The following is a 22,816-nucleotide window of genomic DNA, read 5'->3' on the forward strand; positions in this document are numbered from 1 at the left end:
CCACATGGGTGAGCACGCCACAGGCCAAAGCCATGACAAGGGCACATCCTTGTGAGAGAGAGGGGAAAAAAAGATTTGGAGAAAAAAATAAAGAAAACAAAGGAACGAATAAAACCTGGAAACGCATAAACATTGAAACATTGAACAGGCAGCGCAGAAAGACTCCCGGGCCCATTCTGATAAGGCACTAAAGGCTGAAGCTTAGGGAGCACTCGATTCCAGCAGCACGGCGCTGGCACCGCAGCCGTGATAAACCTGGTCCTAAACCAAGACAGCCGCACGGCAAATGGAGGTCCTGTTCTGGAGCCAGGAACGTTTGATTTGAGCGCGCAGCAATGTCCAAGACACCCATCGCACCCGTCTGGCTCCACAGTTACAGTTGAAATGTTTCTCTAGCAAAACGTTCCAGAACCAATCGCGCTTCACTTAACAAATAGGGGGCTTGGCTGGTAAGGTTCTGCAGCCCGCTGTTGTGGTCAGACCGTACAAGGCAGAGGCTAGGCTGCCAGGCTCTACCCCAGGCATTCTCAAGTACTGCTGCTTTTCATTCTGCCACCCCCCCACCCCCCACCCCCCCCAAAAACAGGCATGGATTTTGAATTGGGACACACCAGGTGAGTGGAATCTCTGGCTGATCAGTCGCATTGACCGTCAGGTACGAAAAAATATCAGTAGCATCCCTGAAGAGAATCTATTCTCATTTCCACGTTAAACACAATCTGGCTTGCCCCTGTAAGTGATCTTCCATTGGCGGCACAGCAGAGAAGAATCTGCCTTTTTTCCAGTTTGGTTGAGCAGTTCCACAAGTGTTAACTGCACAATAAGGTATTTGATTGACCATGAAAATGACTGTTTGCTGGTTGGTGTGTTATCAGTAGTTAATTTGCCATGATAAATTAGTCAATGAGCTTTGAACCAGAGGCAGGTTTACTGGGAAGGTGGGTTCAGTCGGTACGTGGATGACTTAAAAAACAAAACGGTTAGGTCAGCCGCTTCCCCCATATTTCAACACATGATTTAACGGGCTCTGAATCATACGTAAGTGAACACTCGGGGAAAAAACTTTGGGCAATATATCAAGGGCTCTCAAGTCATTGTTTTCTCCCTTGCAGGCAATGTGCCATCACTTAATCCGCCACAATACGGGCGCTGGTAATAAATGGCTGGCTGGCTAGCCTGACGCCAAACGGGTGAGGCACAAGGACCAAGGCTGCCGTGCATGATTTCACTAGGTCACGCTCGCGCACGCTTGTCCTGCCGCAGCACCTGCACCGCCCACGGCTCCGAGCTTCCTGGCTCCCGGCGCCAGAAGGAGAGGCGGTTTTTTGACAGGGCAGCAGCGACTCTGTTCCCTCGAGTGAATCGAACTGATAACGACGGTAGCTTCTAAGATAATGACTGAGAGGCTGCCATTTGCAAGCAGGTAGGCCAGGCTCTGCTACACCACACCCGGACACATCATTCGTTTCTTTTTATGCACACCTCACCAAAAAGCCACCTGTGAGGGAAACAGTCCACAATAAGGAGGCTTCACATCATTTTCTGCCAAGTTCACATATTTGTGTATACTGGGGACTCGACGTGGCCTTCTCCTGTATGGGTATTTTCTGCCTATTACTAAATTCATATATTTATATTTGTAAGCTGATTAAAATATATAAGTAATGCATGCATTTATACTGGGTGAGGTCTGCACTGGGTGCTGAAGATTCTAATTATTTATTAGTGTATACAGAACTATGTTATAAGCTAGCACTGGCATAAGTACTGATAGACAGGGAAAAAACTAATGTTCTGTTATCTGTGCAGTATTTAGAAATATGAAGTCAAAACACGATGCAGCACTAACACTCCCAGGGTCCCAGCGGGACCCATACATGCACACGCTGCACTGTGTATCAGGAGCTAGTTCGTTGGAGACTGATGTGCAGTCATGTTAAATGGATTCCCCCCTGCCGATCAGCATGTACTTTAAAATCATAAAATCACAAAATCATCCTGCTCTATATAACGTCTCCTCCGTGGATTTTCCTGTTTTTTCCTCAAGTTCCCCGCTCTTGATTTAATATTTTTAATTGGAGCACAAATGATTCTTTATACGGCAACGAAGCGAAGAAATAATGGTAGCCTGACATTTTTGTACTCCTAAAATTAGCACCCATCTCAATATTCAACCAATAAAATTAAATGGAACTCGTAACTTAGATATTAGGGCACGTTGTTAACTTTAGATTATAGTCTTACATCAATTTGCTTGGCAACTAATTTATCTACATAACTTTGCATAAAAATGACAAAGCTTAATAAAACATGACACGCTGAATAACGGCCAAGCTACAATAGGCATGGTAGACAACCTGCACATGGCGATGTGTTGGTCCAGCCCACAGGCAACCATCTGCCATGTTTCTCAAACAGGAACACAAATATTTGTTTTGAGGGACTCAATGGAGGCCATGCTCCCTAGCCAACCCCCCCCCCCCCCCCCCCCCCCCCCCATTTAACCCTTATTGGTTCAACATCTCCCTTCCACCATCTTCCACCTTCCTGAATAAACATTACAGTGAGGATCAGCAGAGTAGTTGCTGTTAGTACATGAACCTCTTCAAATCAATTGTAGAAGTGTTCTAAGATTTATGACTGTTGTGGTAAAAATAAAAATGTAATCCAGACAAATCAGCGGCAATGAGACTGCGATGTGAGGTAGATAAACTATGAGACTCCGCGACTGAGGCTTTGAGACTGAGAGACTGAGAGACCGAACTTTCAGAGTGCATTCATTCCCAATGAATGTGCTGAATAATGCAATAAATTGGCATTAATGGGCACATGAAAACTAGGCCAGACGTACGCAATCACATCATGCCAGCCACATTCAGGTACAGCACTGATACTCACTGACTTTCAGTGGGAGCCAGGCTAATGTTGGAATTCAGGCTAATTGGTATAAATTGCCTTGATTTAAATATATAATGAGGTGAACCCTATTTATGCAACCAATTTCTGTCATATTTAGCAGTCAAAACATATCTATCGATCCTAAAAGACCTGAGGCTTTCACCCCACCAAGCTTCAAACAGGAGCTCTCTGTTCTAGCCCGGCTGTTTCCCTCGGCAGCACACTGAACTCGACAGAACTGTAGTGTATGGGGTCAGTCTGACCACCATTAAACAGATGTGCTTTAAATAATCAGTCACACACTAATGCTTATCACACAATTTGCCCTACACAAGAACATATACTTTTTTGGGGGGTCTTACTTGAATGTTTTTAAGATCTAGCCTATATCACATGTTCTATGCAACACAAATGGTTTCAAAAAGTGAGGGCACGACTCAACAAAAATGATGACTGAATTTTGCAGGGAAACCAAAATTCATACCAATCTATCATTCACAGGAATATTTGAATATTTTTTTTAATGGAGTCAAACACCAAAACTCGTCACCGACCTATGGACATCTTTAATACACTTAATGGACTTGATTTCATACTCCTCTGCTTTTAAGAATCACACAATCAAGCCACAAAGAAAAAACCAGCCAGCTACTCCTAAATAACTTGGAAACTTTGCTGGACTTCACACAGAATGATATAACTTCATGTATTAAAAAAATATGACCCTGACCGGTGACTTGAAAAATTCATTGAATTAACAATCAACGGAAAGGCTGGAGTTACAGACCAGTTGCTTATTCTAGCTAGTTAGCCTGTTATGAAAAGCATGATAAATACCTTTAATAAATCTGGGGCTGTCAGTTGGAGCATTGAGCACAAGGCTTCGGTGCAGCGGAATGTCTCACATCTCCGCAAAACTAACTGTGCCAGTGCCAGCTCAGGGTGGCACGTAACTGCCAAAAGGGCTGCCCAGTCCTCCTGGTAGATCAGGTATGCGGTCTGGCTGCACTGGCTCAATTGCAGTCCAGCGACTGTGAGAAAGAAACGGCTGCAGGCTACACATGCTTTGGAAAGATACGCATGCTACTCTGCTACATCCTGAATTTATGCAGAATTACAGTTTGTCAGAGGCTTACAATGTGAGGTTCCAATTTAGGAGATGAGGGAAGAACATCAAATTGTTACATGTTAAAATGTAAATATTAAGATTATAAATTATTTTAACTTATTTTTTCTTTGAACTGCAGGAAAAAAGGTTTTTAATAATAAGGATTTTAATAATAAACAATACACACAATTTCTTATTAACATAGAGCCCTGGGGGCAGGACCGTGTATCATTAGAGTACACGGTCCAAAAAAGGAGAGGGTATACAACAGAGTTTTGAAATTTCTAGAAAGGCCTTATGGTTCTTCCTTTAATAAAACTGTCACGGAATTTAAACACTCAAACTACATGGCTGAAAGGCTGTGGTGCAGTCTGCTCTAGAAACAGAATGAAAAATGTTCCCCCTTCAAAGTGCCAGTGAATATGAGTGATCCTGCATTATATATGTGTAATGCGCTCGCTACCTTTTCCCATCATGACTCAAGGCCCTAAAAGAACTGATCTGTTCCTGTATAACAGCTCATTATTTTTAAAAGACGTGAAGTTAACAGGTATGACTTTCTTTAGTTAATATTCAGATCTTTCTGAAATACTGCTGACCAGAGTGTTAACGGCCTGACAGGCCCCCAAGATCAATTTTTTTTTAATCATACGAAAGCACAATTGGTATCTTGGATATATTCCGGAGTCCTACAATAAAATTACAGAAAATAGGTCAATAACTGGGAATTTTCAGAATACCTGCATGGCATGGTATGTATAAATACCATGAAGAAAATTATAAATGAGAATTAAAGCAATGCACACATTAACTTAAAGCAAAACATGTTTTCTTACAAAAATGCAAGTTGCTTCAATGTCCCTGAAGACGTTGAACTTCCATAACTTAATATGCACATTAATTATTACACAACCTGACGTTATTTCTACAATAGTTTGGCACAGAAGATGCTTCAGATGCAAATAAAGCCCTTTGATGTTGGACTTATAATACTGAGACAACTTACTGGCAACACAATGTGCTCCACTTTAAAACAAAATGTGCACGGGCAAACTGCCCAACTAATACATTCACAGTGATTTTAATGCCCTGTGTAGTGGGTCTGCTAGCAGTTGGGGAAACAAACTCAAGGTCACTTTAGGTTACTGTGAATACCTGGGCTCATCCTGATTTGTTTATTAACGTAATGTAAGTATCATTTAGGCTAGCTATTCTAAATATGGAAACATAAGCCAACAGATAAAATTGGGGCTACAATGGTATTCTTAACATTTACCACAGTCTGTAAATTTCCATTCCAGCTCTTGCTCCCTTCAGCTGTGAATCGTTATCTCAGTATAAAACAGTTAGACTACTGCCACCTATTGGCAAAGAGGGGGAAAAAAATCACTTGAACAGTTTCAGATGGGACTTACTAAAAGTGGGCTCAGTCTCGCTTGAACTACAGGAGGCTGGAAACATACCTTTAAAACTACCCGTCATAATCTTGTTTTACATGAGAAGGCCCAGATAGCATGTCAATTTAAATATTACCAAATAGCTTATTTCATTTAACTGCATGTAATGGAGTGACACTATCATTTTAACCTTTGTGCATTTCACTGTAAAATTGTAATTATAACAAGACTGATACAAAGATAAGGTTATCCTGTCCTTGCTACTTAATGTACATAAATCATGTAATATTATGTGCATAATAATTATTCAACTGCTAGGCATAACAATGAAAAATTCACTACAGATGGGTGGCCCTTATTTAAATTCACTAACTTATAAAAGATTCAAATAACAGTAGTTGCTTTCAAAGACATAAATCACTTAAGTCCTGTGGTGCAATACTTCACACAATCCAAGGGACATTCACACTACCATCTCCCCTTATGAATATTGTAAACTCAAGGCAGAAAACATTCTTTAACACATGATCCACATCTGCTCTTTTCCGCTTTGTCGAATTGGACTTCACACGAGTGTATTACAATTAGCCTTACACAAGTTCTTTAAGAATTACTGAAATGACAAAACTTGAAATTTTGCCCAGAATGGATACAGAAACACTTGAATATTAGGTTTTATAACGGTAGGCTTCATGTGCATACCAATAATTACACTGATGTAATGATCAACCTGCGATATATTAAATGAGTGTGTGTCCCCCACCCCTTTAGGACCCCCACCATACTAATTTAATCTCCTTGATGTAATTACTGTGCAATTAAATTAACCTCAGATGGCCAGTACCCACAGCGGCACTTGGCAACTTCTCATTTTTTAAATACTATTTTTCTTGAACAGTGCATCCGATTGCACTTGTTTTTTCTGACTATAAACCACTTTTTGTGAGGTGTCAGGAAGATGCACAGAACTACAAATTTCAAGAATTATCGGTTTGCAGGGACCTTATGGAAGAGGATTAACAACAGAAGAGAAGCCAAAGATAGAAAACAACCAACAGAAAAAGAATTTGGAGCTAAAAATATTTTCTATGAAATGGTCATATGCCAAATACCATTTTACAGCTTGCACTTTCCATGATCAAAACAGAGAGAAATTCTTAGCTACAACCAATTTCCTCAAAGAGCAAAAAGACCTGAGGTCTGCTTGTACATGTGCTGATCCTAGAGGCTGCAATTTAAATTACAATTAGCTGTCGGTCTCCACTACAGACCAGAGCTTGTACTTGAATTTATATTACAAGCTAGACAAGCACAAAATTGGATAAAGATGCACAAAGCATGAAGATGTACCAATGTCACCATTACAATAGAGCCTGTTTCAAGAGCTTGTAAAAGTCACTTGCCAATTCAGAGGCGGGTACTTTCAGGGATGAGCTGAAAATCCATTCAGGTGAACCATTGTAACTTAAGAAGAAGAACCCAAAAGTAAAACAGCCTTCAGCTGAAGGGTCAGATGAAGCTATCATTCATTGTTCAAAGGCATGTCTGTCACGTAAAGGTAGGGCTGTAAGGGAAGGTCAAGCACTAGAGATGCACAGAGAGCAGTGGAGAGACTGTTACCTGGTAAGATTCCAGACAAGAGCCAGGTTGTCTTTGCCCCCCGAGATGAAGTGGCTGCTGTCGTCTGTGAACCGCAGGCAGGTAAGGTCCTGGTAGTGCCGACTTAAAATGGCCAGCAAGTTCCCAGTGGAGACCTGAAAACCAATGAGCACTGTCATGGCAATTCAGTAGCTATCATTCGAAAGTGAAGTCCTACAGATCACTACAAGGTTGAAGTCTGAAGGCAGACCACATTACAAGGGTAAGCTGTGTGAGCGAGTTCAGTAAATAAGAGGATCACATTTTGTTTGCGGATAGTGGAAAATATACGATGCATGTGATATGTGCAAATCTTGTGAAGCATATTCGCATCTAATAACCATCATACAACTCCTGACATGTAATGCAAATAAGGGTCCTTTAAATGCATTATATTTATACAGTTAAATACAAAATATATCACAGTCACCCATCATATATCCCACTCACTTAATACCAATGCAAATAAGTTTTCAATTTTACAAGAAAAAAAAAAAAATTTCCATGTACATAACCAGGCTTTTCTCATTTCTGGAGAAATTTTGTGTGACAAGTATTCAGTGAGTTTTCTATTAATTCTGTCACTAAACATTGCACTAGAAAATTCTCCATGTAGAATTTTTATTACTGTACATTATCACCCTACAAACGAATGTTACTGTAAAGTTAGTTGTACAGACGGGTTAGAAATGATGCCACTTTCAATAGCTAAACATTCTGAAACAATGGCTAATGTTATAAATTAAATGATTAAATAACTGGCAGTTCAGTTATCCAAGTTTTCCCTTTGCCTATGCTAGGAGAGTGTACCCAAGTGGTGGAAATGTGAGGCAGCACTGTACGTGTTTATTTTGCTTAGAATACAACCATTACTCTCCAACCAAGTTCGGAAAATAGTGTCCAGCCTCGCCTCTGGCATAATAGAACAAAACATCAGCAACACAATCCATCATCTTCCAGCATACCAGGGATAGGAACACAGTGCATACACAATTCACATGATTTACCTAGCCTTGTTCAGGAGGCTAGGTTCTCTCATACGGGCTAGCCTGGCAATGTTCCTCACCTCCCATACATAAACAGCCTCAGCAATCCCAGCCAGCAGGAACAGGCCATTGGGTGAAGCAGCCAGGCAGGTCACTATCCCAGGGCACACGATTTTCTGCTGCAGCTGGTCCTGATAAAAAAAAAACAGAAAATATGCAACACAGCAGCTCATCAATCACAGGAAGAGAACCGCAATCAAACCCTATAATGCATCAGTACAATGCGTTTAATTTGTGTGTACTGTGTATACAGTATAAAACAGTGAGGCAAACTGTCTGAAAATAGCTAATTCAGTCTGATCATTACTGCACAACAGCTATAACAAAGTTCATGTTTTAATAAATATCAGCAGGACTAACTACAGAACCACCTCCTGTCTTAATCAGAAATCTCTAGACAAGCACGATACAATGTTCGAAATGGTGGCCAATGTTTATTTACATTGCATTATATTTATTCGGAAGACGCTTTTATCCAAAGCGCTGTACACGAAGTTCAATAATTTATATCAGATTCATGTTTATTACATTAAATACATAATATTATAACAAATACTAGAATGGAAACATAAAACAGAAATTAAATTAACTGCCAAATTTTAAAACAAATAGCCTAATTCCATATAAAAACTGGTTAATGATTTGTCAATGTAGGGACATAATCAATTACCAAACTTCAGAAATAAAGTTGTATTTATTTGCCAGGGAACTAACCCTTCAGATGTAGTGTAAGAATAGTTTACTCAAATTTTGCATTGTTTGTATGATAAAATGGAGGCCTATCATTTCTGATTTGTGATGTGTCTGAAAATAATGATCTAATTTGGAGAGTCGTTGGATCAGAAATAAACACCTGTGGTAATGACTGGCTTTCTTTTCCATCAAATGAAGCAGACAGTATTTTAGTATGCAAAGTAAGTTATTTACATGTCATTACCCGGTAACAAGCAAAGTTTAATGCTGCTGTTTATGTCGCAATACGTCTGCTCATTTTTCTGTATCAACAGCCTCAACGGAAAATGAATAAGTCACGAGGAACTTTCCTAACTAAAAGCATTTCTAGTGACCCCAGAATTTTACACAGAGAAAAAATATCTCAATCCATCCAGCCATCCATCCATCATCTAACCCGCTTATTCCTTGGGGGGGGCACAGCCTATTCTAGCAATAGACGAGAGGCAGGAATACACCTTGGACAGGTCGTCAATTCGTCGCAGGGCGCACACACACACATACACACCATTCACTCTCAGTCATACCATTTAGACTCAATTTAGACTCTCCAAATTAGGATGGCCTGAATGTCTTTAGAGTTTTGACTGTAGGAGGAAACCGGAGAACCCAAAGACAACCCACGCGGACACGGGGAGAACATGCAAACTTCACACAGAAAGGCTCCGGCCGGGATTCGAACTCAATACTTTCTTGCTGTGAGGCGGCAGTGCAATGGACTGTCAAATAAAAAGGTATATAACTAGTTTTAATGCATTCATACATAACAAACAGCATGTGCATTAATTGGATTCAGTGAATGAAGTTACACATGGTTAGCTACTATTAAAAAAATACATTTCAAATAGACAGATTGCTAATTGATCCGAAACGATTCTAGCCAGATCAAATAGTTTCGCAATGGTAAGTTAACTAGTAAGTTCTAGTTCGCAAACGCGCTAGAGCTCGTAACGTTGCAGCTAGTACGATCAGCATGGCTAAACAGATAGCTAGCGAGGTCTGCATCACAATAACCTACCGCATGCACCTTTAACATCAAGCAGGTCTCTCCCCAACTACCGACTGCCGGCTAGCTAGCTAAGAGTAGCTATTATACCTTTCTTTGAATCTCCCACACGTTGATGAAGTTCTTCCCAAGCTGGCCTCCAAGGATATATTCTCCATTCAAGACAGTGAGGGACCTCGCCGAAGTATTTCCCCCTCGATAAGACAACAGATTCGTGCCAGAATGGAGCTCGAAAACAGCACAGTTCCATAACTGTTCGGCCGAATCGGCACACACAATTACTTCCATGGGCGCCGACATCTTGGTTTGAGGGAAGCTTGTAAACGTGAGTTAATATCGCGGTGCATTCTGGGTATTAGAGTCGCACGGGGGCTGGGGGCCGTGGAAGCCACTTGACCCTAGAACTAACATCACAAATGAACGGAATACAAATACGGCTCAATTGTTTATTAAAACAAATACATGTAGATTAGAAAAAATAATACTTAGCGAAAAGACAAATTCAATAAATGTGCATCTTCTTTTTTTCCAATTTAACAGCTTTTAGAAGCAAAATCACAACTGCCCGGAATAGCACCTCTATAACAATTAAATACTTTGAGGTGAGAAAGCGGTAGGGTGAAAAACATGTTCGTTGCTAAACATGTAAGCAGTAGTGAATTTGTATACCTGGAAATGGCGAGCTGGAGGCACGGGATTCAGAAAAAAATAATAAAAAATCAAGATGTAACATCAATCGATTGTTGAATTTCTATTGCTTTGGTCCTACTTGTTTTTACAAATCCAACAAGAAGTAGGTTTTTGTGTTTATTAAAAAAAAAAAAAAAAAAAAACCGGCCACACATGCATTGATTCAATGTTCATTTGAAATGCACAATGGCTGCAGAAAATGCTAAATATGATCATTTGTAGTCTATATCAAAGTTGTGCAATATACATAACATTTCAGGCCAAAAATAGTCAGCTTCATCCACACTAAAAGCAATTTTTCTTTTGCCCATTTTGTGTTTTCTATTATCTCCTGATTCCAAAATGTATCATCTTGAGTATTTGAAATTTAGCTTAATTTAGCTGCATAATTCCTTTGTAATCAAATAGGTATTGCACTGCTGCATTGAGGACAGCTTTCCACAAAATATAATGGATACATAAATCTGACATGGAACTTGACTAAACTCTTATAAACTCCATCAACTGCAAAAGAAATAAAGCAAATGGTCAAGCCTCAATGAACGTGTGAAACCTCACATCACAAAACATTAAAAAATTAGCTCAAAAGTTATCTGTGTGTAATCTATAATGTTCTTGTCATCAAAGAGAGATTACAAGCAATTGTGAGAAAATGCCAGGTTCTATGAAACCTTGGCAAATGAACAATCTCCAAAAGACAAGTACGCAAAATGAGACACTCACCTCTAAGACATTGGCATTATGGCCCAATTACTCACAACCACAATGCAAAAATAACAGCTCAATTTTCTACCTCATCTGCTACATTTTGTTCCCTTCAAAACTGTGCTTCAATGTATCGATATTGTCATGGGAATAATCTTTGAATTCCCACTAGCTACAGATATTTTTCTGTAACATGAAAGTTGCTATTTTTCACCCACCAGAATGTCAGTGCCACTAAAGATAAAATGGAACAGCTAAGCTGAAACACAAAGAACCTGAATGGTTTTCTAAAAAAATTGATACAAATGCCCATCAAACCTTCCATTTCACTAAGGCAGGGGCACCCTACTCTGTTCCTGGAGGGCAAATCTGCAAGCTGGTTTTTGTTTCAACCAATTGCCTTCGTTTTAGTTTTCTGACAGCACTATAAACTATGTTGGTTCACTGTACTTGAGTACAGAAAAATCTTCAGCATACACTTGTAGTCTGCAGCTATAGCTGGTGCTTATCCAAATGTCAGATCCAGATATGATTGAGCTATTTAAATAATTAAGAGCAGAAGATGGCACACTATCCTGACACAGATCAACCCTTATTGTGCACCCCTGTACTAAGGACTGTACTCTAATTAGACAGTGGTCATCAGGACTCCTTCCATGTTTGAGTTATTTTCAGCTGAAGATAGCCAGAGGTCATTTCTACCATTTAGACCATACCCTTTCAGATGGAATGTTAATAGTCAAAAAAAGTGTGGCTCAAGTTTTTAGAGGCACAGTATAATTAGATTAGAGATGAAGGAGTACTTGGTAGGGGTGGGGGTTATTGAAAAGGAACAAAAAATTCCAAACTCAAAAAAATCCACATATTATGAATGAATGGCCCAATACGGTAGTTACACTATTAAAAATATACATAAATATACATACACCCTAAAACAGCAGATAATCTATACACTGTAATTTGTTTTATTGTTCTGTTTATGAAGTAATGTTCAGAACAAAAAGTCTGGCCAATAGACTAAGAAAATATGGGAACATCAATGAAACAAAGTCAATGAAACAAATGGGTCACATACTGTACCTGGAAGGGGAAGAAACAAATCATTATCACCGCTCAGTTATGGTACTGACAAATAACACAGACAAATTGGCTTTGCGGCTCTGCGGCTTTATCTCAATGGGGAAATTCTCTCCTAATGCGTGAAAATAATCTTTTTAGATCTTGTTATCATCATGCCTTTGCTCCACTTCATCTTCCTGGCACAGGGAGGTTGAGAGCTTCCCGCTCCAGAGCAGAGTTCTCTGGGTGGGAACTTCCCACAGATTTGGCTGAATATGTAGGCCCAAAGTGAGGGTGATCTGGCCTGAGCTATGACATTCACAGACTTCAACAGGCCCTTGGGTGTGAATGTGCCCTAATTAATGAGATGCTTAAGTTACCACCTTCATCAATGTCTTAAAAAAATGTAGGGCCTCAAGAGTGTTTTTATATGTGGTTGTTTGTTTTTTTTTTTTTTTTTGTTTTTTTTTTTCATCGTTCCTGCTGCAGAGGTTTCATTCAGAATATGGAAGCAATATCAGGCTGATGACTTTGGTTTATAAACCGCCCTGAGGCATCCAGTCTGGATTATTTTTTTCTCAGTCTCAATCTCTGATTGCAGACAACTGGGGGAAGGTGACCCTCTGGGAGTTGTAGTCAGGTAACAGACACTGCCTGTCCTGTGTTGACCCCGTCTGCCCTGACCCTGCCGCCCCTCCACACTCCCAGCGTCCCCCTGTGTTCTGATGGCTCAAGAAAGCTGGAGTCTCCAGTTTGCTGCTGTGGCAATGCTGAATTTCTCTGGCTTGCTTAGGCCTCTGATGTCTCCTGATAAGGTGAAGGGGGAGTGGTGGAGTGGGCATGCGGAGGGGTTGTGAGGACTGACTGGCAAGCTGTGATGTGGGACAGAGGACAAGCTGTTTCTTGCGGAAAATGTGCTCAGTGCCAAACTCTCCCAGCTAGAGCTGCAGCCTCTGTCTGGGAACAGCCTGGGAAAGCAGTGGCCTTCACTGGAATTAATGATAAAAATGTATGAATTTGTTTTCAAGGAGAAAAATAAAACCCAACAGTATCAGTGATATTTGTTAGAGTTGAAAATAATGAGAATGCACATGTTTCATAATATAGCACACAAAAATCATATGTATGAATTGTGGCTTGACATTTAACAACGATCTGATAAAAGTAGATAGAATTATAGTCAGAATTAAGTTATATTTATACATTAATTATCCATTGTTTCTCCTGCTGTACTGCTAGTCACAGTGGTGATGTGATTTTATTCTCTGTATTTCATCTGGTACTCTATAATCGCTACAAGATAATATCTTAAGCAAAACTGATATGCTAAATTAAGGCAGGCTGAAAATAAACTGCAGGTTTAACAGCTAATGTTGGAATTTGTGTTATGAATTAAATTCAGTTTCAGTGCCCAGCACTTAATCTCCAAGCTGTTCTTATCTCATCCCAGTTAATTCCATTGACCTCAATTCCAATACCAATTGAAGCCACTTTAATTCTAATCAATAGAAACATTGAGTTTGTAATGTAAAACTGCAACAGTAATAGAATTTTACATCAACTCATTTCCTTTGCCAATATTACCCCCATTAAAGACCAGATACATCTATCTTTTTTGCATATTTTGACCATAAGGGCATAAGCAAAGTTTCACTAAACAGTTTATAGATTATTATTGTTATTTGTTATTATTCACAATTACTATCTGGTGAATAAAGGTGTGAACAATGTTCAGGCAACCATTGTAGAACACAAACTGTAAATAACTTGATTTCATGATGAACTAAATTCGATTTTCACTTCATTTTAGAATTATGGCTGCTCTGGGATTTAATGGATGACCTTTAAACCATGACAAACACATCGGTGATGATATAGGCAGTACCGGCAGTGCAGCTGTACTGGGGTCTGTGGTCTGGGAGGGCCTGTGAAGAGGTGAAGAGATAGCCCTTCATAAAAAAAATCTTTTCATGAACAAGCACTGGTCATGGATCGGATATTTAACAATACGTAATATATTGCTTATTGTATATGAGACAGATGTATGTCTTTGATTGGGAAACTGTTTTTGTGATCCTCTGAACTAAAGAAATCTTTATTTTCCCCAAAAATGTTAGATTCCATGTGATTCCTGGGGTTGCCAGTCAAACTCTTTTCCATATTAGACACTTTATAGGAATTTATTGACTTTAGTGATTTTTATTTCATTTTAGTCTGACACATCTCACTCTGTCCAGATGCAGCAGCAGTTTGGTTGATGATAAAGGTGAAGGCTCATCAGACCATCTGCTGCCAAGGATCATAAACTGAGATTACATAATCAGCAAAGGTGATGCAGACCTCACCCCAGATTATACTTTACTGTCCCTCTCCTGCACCTCATCCAGCTCCAGTTAGTAATATCAGTCTGCTTTTCCTGTCCTCGGGTCCAGCTTTAGCAATTATCTGCTGTTATGAGTGGCATTGTCAGTTGACAATGATACTTGTATTTGGGGAAAAATAGCTGAAAATTAGCAGTAGTAGCTGCTCTGATTTTCCAGTCTGATGGTCACCGGTTCAAAAAATACAGTCCTACTTGTAATGCTTCATATAGGACCAGGAGTTATCATTGCTTAATTAATTATAGGTGATCGTACTTATTTTCACATATACAAAATGCAGAATTCGATGTTTTACATTTTATACCAGTGGACACCTTAATCTCTTTTTTCCTCTGTATTGATGATATAATGGAGATTAACTGCAAAGCCAACATGAGGAACTTCAAGGTAGCTAAATTGTATAAAGTGCAGGACAATTATCTTCACCAGTAAATTGCATTTTATATCTTCTTATTAGACATCCATTTTCCAGGATGACCTATATACTTTCTTTTATAAAGCAGCTTCCTGTTATTCACAGGTAGATATGAGCAAAGGCCCATCCTGAAATAAAATATACACCTTTTGGTTATCTCACATTCCTTAAACCACTGCATTGCACTTTCATCTCCGGAACTCTCCATAACCATTTCCCTGAGGCTAACAGACAAAATTTAGGCCATTCAAAAAGGTTGCCCAAATTTCACCCTTTCCTTACAAGGCCTGAGTAGTTCTGTAATCTTTAAAAAAACATATTGTAATAGTTTTAAGGTTATGCATTAGTTATAACACAGAACAGTACCCTTATGTTATTTGTTCTTTTCAGCTGTACTAATCATTATCTTGGGTAACTCCCGGTCTAGCACAGTGGCCTCTGAAGAACAAGAGAGACTTGTTCACATTCCGGGTAGCTCATAGGTAGCCTACACACACCCAGAATCTTTTTTGATGTTCTGTGAGAGAACTAATGAGTATGAACAAATAAGTTCACTTAACACTCACCAGAGAGAATATATCAGCCCTTACTAATATTAATTCTGCACAGGAATAGCAGAATAATAATTGGGGTGTGTCTTGGGAAAGGCCATTAATCAGTGTGATAACACTGGGTCCAACTAAAGAAGTAAGAAGAATGGTTTTATTCTTAGGAAATCAAAAGGATTAGATTTTTTTTGTGTGCATTCTTCTTTCTGCAACTTCAAACTTTGCTCAACATTTGTGTTGCATTGTCCTTTTTATGCAGTATTTTATCTAGGGATATCCCCCATAATCTATTGGCAGTGTGACATTCAGACATACTAAAACAATGATGCAACTGGACAGAAGTCTTAAAATAATTATAATTTGACACGGTTATTTTAGGTGAAAAGTTGAAAAGTAGCTGAAGACAATATTTGACTTGATCTCATCAGGAGTCTATGGTAATCAGGTTCATTCCCCTGAGATTCAGGTGGACCACTGCAAGGCAGACTATAGACATGATGTCTTCACATTATCACAAAGTTACGACTTACATTTCAACAACACACTAGAGATATGTTTTGAGAGTCATTTATGGTGTCATTTTGGGGATTGAGTTTTGTTTTCATGTCATGGACGAAGGTCCCTGCCTTAGATTGATGAGTTAATATAGTTACATCTTGCTTTGTTTTGGTGTTACATTATAATGTGGGTTTTTTCAATGTACATAAAGTATGTTGCAGTGCAAAGTAGAGAGCTGGACTTCAAATGACAGGTTTATTCTGAAAATTAATATTTCACTCGTACAATACAAAAAATCATACAAATACTACTTACCAGGAATACATGCTTAGATCATTCAACATATCAGGCTTAGTGTAAAAAGGCCTTAATTATAGGTATTGCATACCACTTCCCAGCTTGGTGTAGCCTGTGACATTAATTCTAATCAGAAGGACATATTCTGAACCTGTGGGAAATCAAAAATGTTTTACATTAACTGAATGGGCTTACATTATCATCTGTTTGCCTTAGCTATACTAATAGCATGATACATTTTTCTTTGTAGGTCTTGTGCAAAATGCGTTCTTGTGATTACAGTGTTGACCTTTCTGAATATAACTCATTCATGCAGCCCAAGCATGATGCCAATCCTCATACATCCTCATGCATTATTGTCTCATTCCGAAAATAAATATGTGTTGACAATAACAATGCATTTATATTACATATGCATGTTTAAAAAGAAACCCATTCGTAATTGTGACCCCCTATGTGTAATCACTTGCACAACTTCCACACAGTGCAAGTGTTGTAGTGACATTATCAGTGATCCTCCCTCCGACTACACCCCAAAACCCCATTTTCTTAATCACAGATGTATATGTGATTTATCCGTCGTTGCGTGTTGATAATATGTTTTTTTTAAAATAGTTAGCGACAAAGTTGACTCATAAAAATAATGCAGACTTTATTGAAATATTTCAACAAATTAGTGTACAGTGTCAGAAAGGTGTTTATACATACATGTAGTGGTGTAGTGTCAGTCAAATTATATGGCTCACCTACCTGAAATACTGTAGCTCATTTAAACTTTTATAATGGTAATTAATAAATAAATACAAATACCATTACAGTTTAATGATTTTAATTTTGCATCTGGTTTTAGAATAACTTCTTCGGGTATAAAAAGAATTGGGTTGTAAACAATTTGATTATTCTTTTGCAATCCAAACACTGATATATACCTAAAAGAACTTGTGAAATTATTCAAAGTACATGAAAGCAAAGTATAATATAAAGTTTTCTTTATTTAAATCGTATCCAAGCTTAATGTTTTAATTACATTTACACCAGGTGATCTCTTACTAATGTCTTTTCATTTTGTGGTAGATTATAAAGTGGAACAAATCTCTTTATCTGTTTGGCTGGTTATCCTCTCCTCTGACAGCATGGTTTCTTCATTTTTACAGCAGTTTTTATGAACGCATTTACGTTCTTCAAGTCCAGATTGAGAGTGCATCATCTTGCCATCATTTGGTAGAACAGTGTTCAACTGGAATACTTCACTAAGCCCAGTAGCTCTGCAACACATTCCTGAAGACAGGTCAAAATGTTAACTGATATAAAAATGAACTATTTTCATAACATATAATTGGACTTTCATGATGCAAACAGCTACCATTTTAAACAAATGACAAGTACATATGTTATTCCACTTCCCAGGGCTAGTTGAAAACCACAGCAACCAGCTCTATATTTATTATTTTCATATACCTGTCTATGAACAACACAATTAGTTTCCAACACACACATGCGCTACTACTTTTTTGTTACTTTCAACACATTATGTGTCAAAGTTACTACTTTTGTGTCACGAATATACAATATGTGTGTCACAAAGGGAGACCTTTTAACATGAAAGTCATCCTAAACTAACACAAAATGTGTTGCCCTTAACTAGACATGGAGGTGCGTTAGGGTCCAGAATGACATGTTAGGGTAACAGAATGACATGTTACGTGTTGTTTTTAACACATCTGTTCATCTGTTTTGAGAGTGTATCAAATACTTTTTTTAAAATGCGTTTTACTCACAAGATGAGAGCCAATGAAGGCCCATGGCACAGAAGAACAGGACCAGGGGGCTGGAGTAGAGACCGGGCGTTCTGTTTCCAGTCGTTCTTAAGGTATTGGGGCTCTCATCCTTGCACCGCTGACTGCAAATATGAAGATTTCAAATGATGGTTACGCAACTCATGCAGTTACTGTATGAAAATGACAAATGGCAGTTATGGACCGAATAGCACATGCAAACACCGTCTTGGTTTGGCCAAGTTGTAAGTGCATAATTTACTGCAGGCCTCAGACCATATATAGTAGCGCTGTTGACTCACAGTTGCTTTTGTATGTAATGCTTGCTGCTCTCGCACGCTTTCCTCTGGCTCTCTGCTGCTCTCTGCTGGCTCTCGGCTGCACTGCGCAAGGCCTCACATGACTCAAACTGATGGGAAATCTGAGTCAAGTTCAGCTGCAGGCTTTCGATATGGTCTGCATGGAGAAAGTTAAAAGAAAAAACATCATATACCGACCTTCAAAGTATGAATGCATCAATTGCGAGCAGCCTGGTTAACCCAGTAACATATTGAAAGGTGTTAACAGAGGGATATCTTGTTCTATACCAACACAATTTGCTTATTCTCACACAAAAGGGATATCATGATTAACATGATGGTGGGGTATTACCTATCATCCTTAACAATGTGTGTTAACATATAAGGCAATGACTGGCCTTGGAAGGGCTTATCAGCTTGGAGTGCTTCCAGGCTTCAGTGACGTCTCTGTGTTATTTTGGGAGTTGACGGGCAACATTTGGATTTTGGTCACTTAGAGTTTGTGTGATGTCTGGTTTTTTACTCGTAACCTGTTGTGAATGGTGAAGTACACAATATGCATCCTGTTTTGTCAGGGCGCTCCTTAGCAACTAATTTTGTCCAAATATAACACATTCCACGCTGTGCTGGAGGGACGCCTGAAATTAATCTAAAAAGGCATCTCACATTTATAGCCTTTTCCGCCTATCGCTTTCTCACAGGAACCTTCCCTTTCCTCTGGTGATGCATGTATCTCAGGAAATCTCCACAGGGGGAAAAAAGCTCAGTGGAGAGTCTGGGTTCACTTTACAATGTGTTTAATTAATCTGATGGCACGTGAACCATTCTTATCAAGTGGAACAAGCAGGATTCTAGCATCTCAACATTCCAAGCAAGAACACTTTGGGTTGGCTACATCGGCCATTGGTTTAGCTACAGCTAACACACTAACTCAGGAATAACAAGGAATAACAAGCTCTGCTCTATGCCTATAGGGTGTTTCTCTTCTTTCAGACAAATCTCTCATGTTAGGATATAGGATATATATCATTTCATGACTTTCCATTAAAGGACATATTTTACAACATTTTTACAACTTAAGATGATGGAATAAGGAGGGAAATGTTATGACATAAATATCTATAATGTCTCTACAATCCATACTGTGGAATAAAGTGAGATATTATTACCATGCATAGCCTGAGGAAATGACTGTGTTTGGCTTTCCATGTGCACATTCTAAAAATGTCATTAGTCATACAACATAATTACAAAAAATCTTCAAAGTGTCCCCTCAACGGCAAAACACATTTTCAAACTTCATTTAAAAATAAAGAGCAAACTGAGTGTATTTGTTTTCCCTAAAATGGAAGTTTCTATGGATACAGTGGGAAAGGCAGCTAAGAATATCTTCATGAAAAAAGAGGCCCTTTCATGCCAGCCAATAACAAGCAGCAAAAATCCCACTTTCCCCTCCCAGCACGACTTAAATTTTCCTACCTTTCTGTAGTGCGATTTCTGAAGTTAGGTTCGCCTCCGTTTTTTCATGTTCCTCGATTTCCATTACCAGGACTGTTATGTTTGCATTCAAAAGTTTCTGTAACAAAATTATGTGATATCAGTAACAAACTACCAGGACCATGCAAGATAGTCTTAAGTGGTCTGTAGAACTTGTGTGAATGTTTTCAATTGGTAGTCACGCTAAAGGCAAGGAGTGTCTCATATCACATAACTCAAGCACTGAGGAAAAGCAGACCTGTGTCAGCTATGGACATTTTCATAGCATACCAATCCTCTAAAGCACTCGTCTTACCTGTAATATTTGTATAATGTCCTCTAATATCAGTATAAATTAATACCAAAAATATATATATACTTCAGTATATAGTAGTAGTAAGACTAATTTCATTTTTTAATTATGTATGAATCCTTTATTAAATCAGGGAGTTCCCATGAGGCCTATGTCTTTTTTTACATGACAGCCCTGATTACAAAAGAATGAATAACAGCAACGTATATAAAATAATACAAAGAATAATTCACACATGAATAACAACACCCATTATATTAATTAGATTTTATATAAGTTTGTTATAAGTTTTCAGTATTATCTTTTCCAGACATGCTCTTGTGCGTCAATTCAATGGGAATATCTGCTTTTTATATTTTGATGCTTTTAGTACATGTGAATTTGTATAACTATCCATGCAAAAAGGATCTCATTCATTGTAACTTATCACAATATTACAGAGTAATATACATATATTTCTCCAGAAGTAATTTTCTACTTATAATGATATAACCACCATCAGATTGGTAATACAGGAGAGTTTTGATTAAAAACAAAAGTGATCAATGTGGTGTTATATCTTCAATCAGTTAACACAGCAAATTAGAGCCCTGTTTCATTTTGTCTCCAGAACAAAACAGTGAAAAAAATGCACACTGGACACATTCGGATAGATCTAAGGAAGAACGGAAAGCCTGATAAATGAATCAACATGTGTGAAAGAGTCAGCTCTGAACGCTGAACAATAAAAACAGCGAAGCCATACTCACATTCTCCTCCTCACAGTCGCTCAGAGATATGTTGGTTTCTTGCAGCGCCTCCACGAGCTCGCTGATCTGTCTGCTCAGGAGGGTTTGGTTGTCCCAACCCTGTCGCACCAGGTCCTCCAAGGCTGCCTTGTCCTTAGCCCACACCACCTTGGCTCCCTCCAGCTTCTCTATCACCGTCTGAAGCTCAGCCCTGCACTGGCTGGAACCTTTCAAGTCAGGGGAGGTTGCCCACACCACGATGATGATGAGAGAAATCACGGACCACAGAGCGAGAAACGCAATCACGATGTTGCGGGTGGTCTGGGAGGACTTGGAGCTGGCCATTTTGAGAGCAGGGGGATGAAGAAACGATGAGCAGTGATTTAAAAAATCCTTCAACGGCAGGCAGTTGAGAAATGAGCCTCCAAGAATGTCTTGCTTGTGTTCTCTATGTCCAAAGGCTGCAGAGTTTTCTCAGACTGAGTCAGATTTTTTCCGTGGTGTGGACTTCCCCTCAGATTCGGCTTGGGGCAGGGCAGGGAAGGGGTGTGTCCCTGCCCCTACCCCTGGTGATGTCAGGAAAGCAAACCTGCTCCACTCTACTCCACTGTGCCTACAAATCACCCCCGTGCCCTGACAGGAATATGTGAGGGAATGCACTGGAAACATAACTAGGGTTTGTTACATATTTACTGAGTGTTGTCATAATCACAGTTAAAAGAAGAAGAAACGAAACCTGAGGAGAAAACGAAAGATATGCTAATCCTCTGTGTCTCAGGTCCCTCCCCCCAAAAAAATGCATGCTTCAGTTTCCATTTCCCAATCTAAAAGAGCAGCAAACCTGGCAGGACTCCCAGCCCCACATAAAGCTGGCCTTGAGTTTAGCTTGGTAGGGAGAAAGTTCACAGTGCTTGTTTGGTTCTCCAGCTATTTTTTAGTTTAAACACTTTCACAAGAGGCCAAGCGCAGCAGAGACTCAGTGTTTCCTGAGCAGATGCCAGGTCTGATGGAGACATGGCACAGCCTCCCCACCCAGGACAGCGGTGCCAACCTTTGTCTCTGACTAATACTTTCTACTCATCACATTTTTGTCCAGATTTTAAAAATGTCAATCACCATCACTCCTATCTCAGACCACCTGGACCCCTAAAAATGGGGAGATTTCTTAAAACATGTACTATGGGGAAAATGCAGCTCTGCAATTATCATGGCAGATGGGAAAATAAATTCAGATTTTACCTTTTTTTGCATTTTTGCAAAAGAATCTTTCTCCCTTAATCCAAAACAGTCTGTGTTCACCTATGTATGACTAATATGCAATTTTCATGTCTTTGATGACATCATCAATATGTGAGCCAAGCCTCACAAACTCATGGCAGAGCAGAGCAGGGAATGTGTGAGGAAGGCATATATCAAGACTAGGGTGACAACTAGACCACAGACAGCATAATTTACCTAGTCCCAAAGTCACAGTTGCCAGGAAAACAAGTGGTAAACAACTGCATCTTATGTTTCTCTATTGCACTGTAAATTAACCTGGAAAAAGAACAGGCTGTAAAGACTATGGAAATGTATTCAGAAGTGTTAGGGTATCACTTACGTGGTTCTTTCTTAGACTGCCCTACACTGCAGAGAGTGGAAAGGAGACTACCCATGTGGCTCTCTCCCTGCTTAGCCATTTGCACAAAGCTTGCAGGGAGCACTATAAATCCATTTAAAGGTTTAAAAAGATTATACATTAAACCCTAAAATCAAAGGGTTTAAAAGTATAATTTTTTAATACTATTAATAGTGATGCAATTATAAT

At 39.2% G+C, this 22,816-nt stretch overlaps 2 protein-coding genes across 3 annotated transcripts in view; both read right to left on the reverse strand.

Moving 5' to 3' along the window:
• Nucleotides 1-10,155, reverse strand: part of wdr18 (WD repeat domain 18) — a 48,362-nt gene extending 38,207 nt beyond the window's left edge. Inside the window, exons 1-3 of one of the 2 annotated variants that reach the window (XM_035416273.1) lie at nt 9,916-10,155; nt 8,108-8,218; nt 7,024-7,157 (exon numbers count right to left, since the gene is read on the reverse strand). In XM_035416273.1, the coding sequence (XP_035272164.1) occupies nt 7,024-7,157; nt 8,108-8,218; nt 9,916-10,125 (455 nt within the window). In that variant the 5' untranslated portion in view covers nt 10,126-10,155. Of the gene's footprint in view, nt 1-7,023; nt 7,158-8,107; nt 8,219-9,837; nt 9,877-9,915 lie in introns of those variants that run through there. The other variant, XM_035416274.1, reaches the window with a different exon arrangement.
• A 6,895-nt stretch (nt 10,156-17,050) lies between these two features.
• Nucleotides 17,051-21,726, reverse strand: si:ch211-1a19.3. The gene is made up of 5 exons (XM_035412150.1): nt 21,031-21,726; nt 19,972-20,068; nt 18,496-18,649; nt 18,197-18,318; nt 17,051-17,696 (listed from the first exon to the last, which is right to left on the reverse strand). Coding segments are annotated over exons 1-5 (699 nt in total). The 5' UTR covers nt 21,355-21,726; the 3' UTR covers nt 17,051-17,694.
• Between the last annotated feature and the right edge of the window lie 1,090 nt (nt 21,727-22,816).

This window comes from Anguilla anguilla, chromosome 4, assembly GCF_013347855.1.
Source record: "Anguilla anguilla isolate fAngAng1 chromosome 4, fAngAng1.pri, whole genome shotgun sequence".
NCBI classification, from domain to species: Eukaryota; Metazoa; Chordata; class Actinopteri; order Anguilliformes; family Anguillidae; genus Anguilla; species Anguilla anguilla.

Excerpts from the sequence above, each read along its gene's own strand:
- si:ch211-1a19.3 (XM_035412150.1), bottom strand. The coding sequence starts at position 21,354 with ATGGCCAGCTCCAAGTCCTCCCAGACCACCCGCAACATCGTGATTGCG. Across the intron at positions 20,069-21,030 it reads GCGACTGTGAGGAGGAGAAT|AAACTTTTGAATGCAAACAT; the intron begins GTGAGTATGGCT and ends ATTTTGTTACAG. Across the intron at positions 18,650-19,971 it reads AGAAATCGCACTACAGAAAG|ACCATATCGAAAGCCTGCAG; the intron begins GTAGGAAAATTT and ends TTCTCCATGCAG.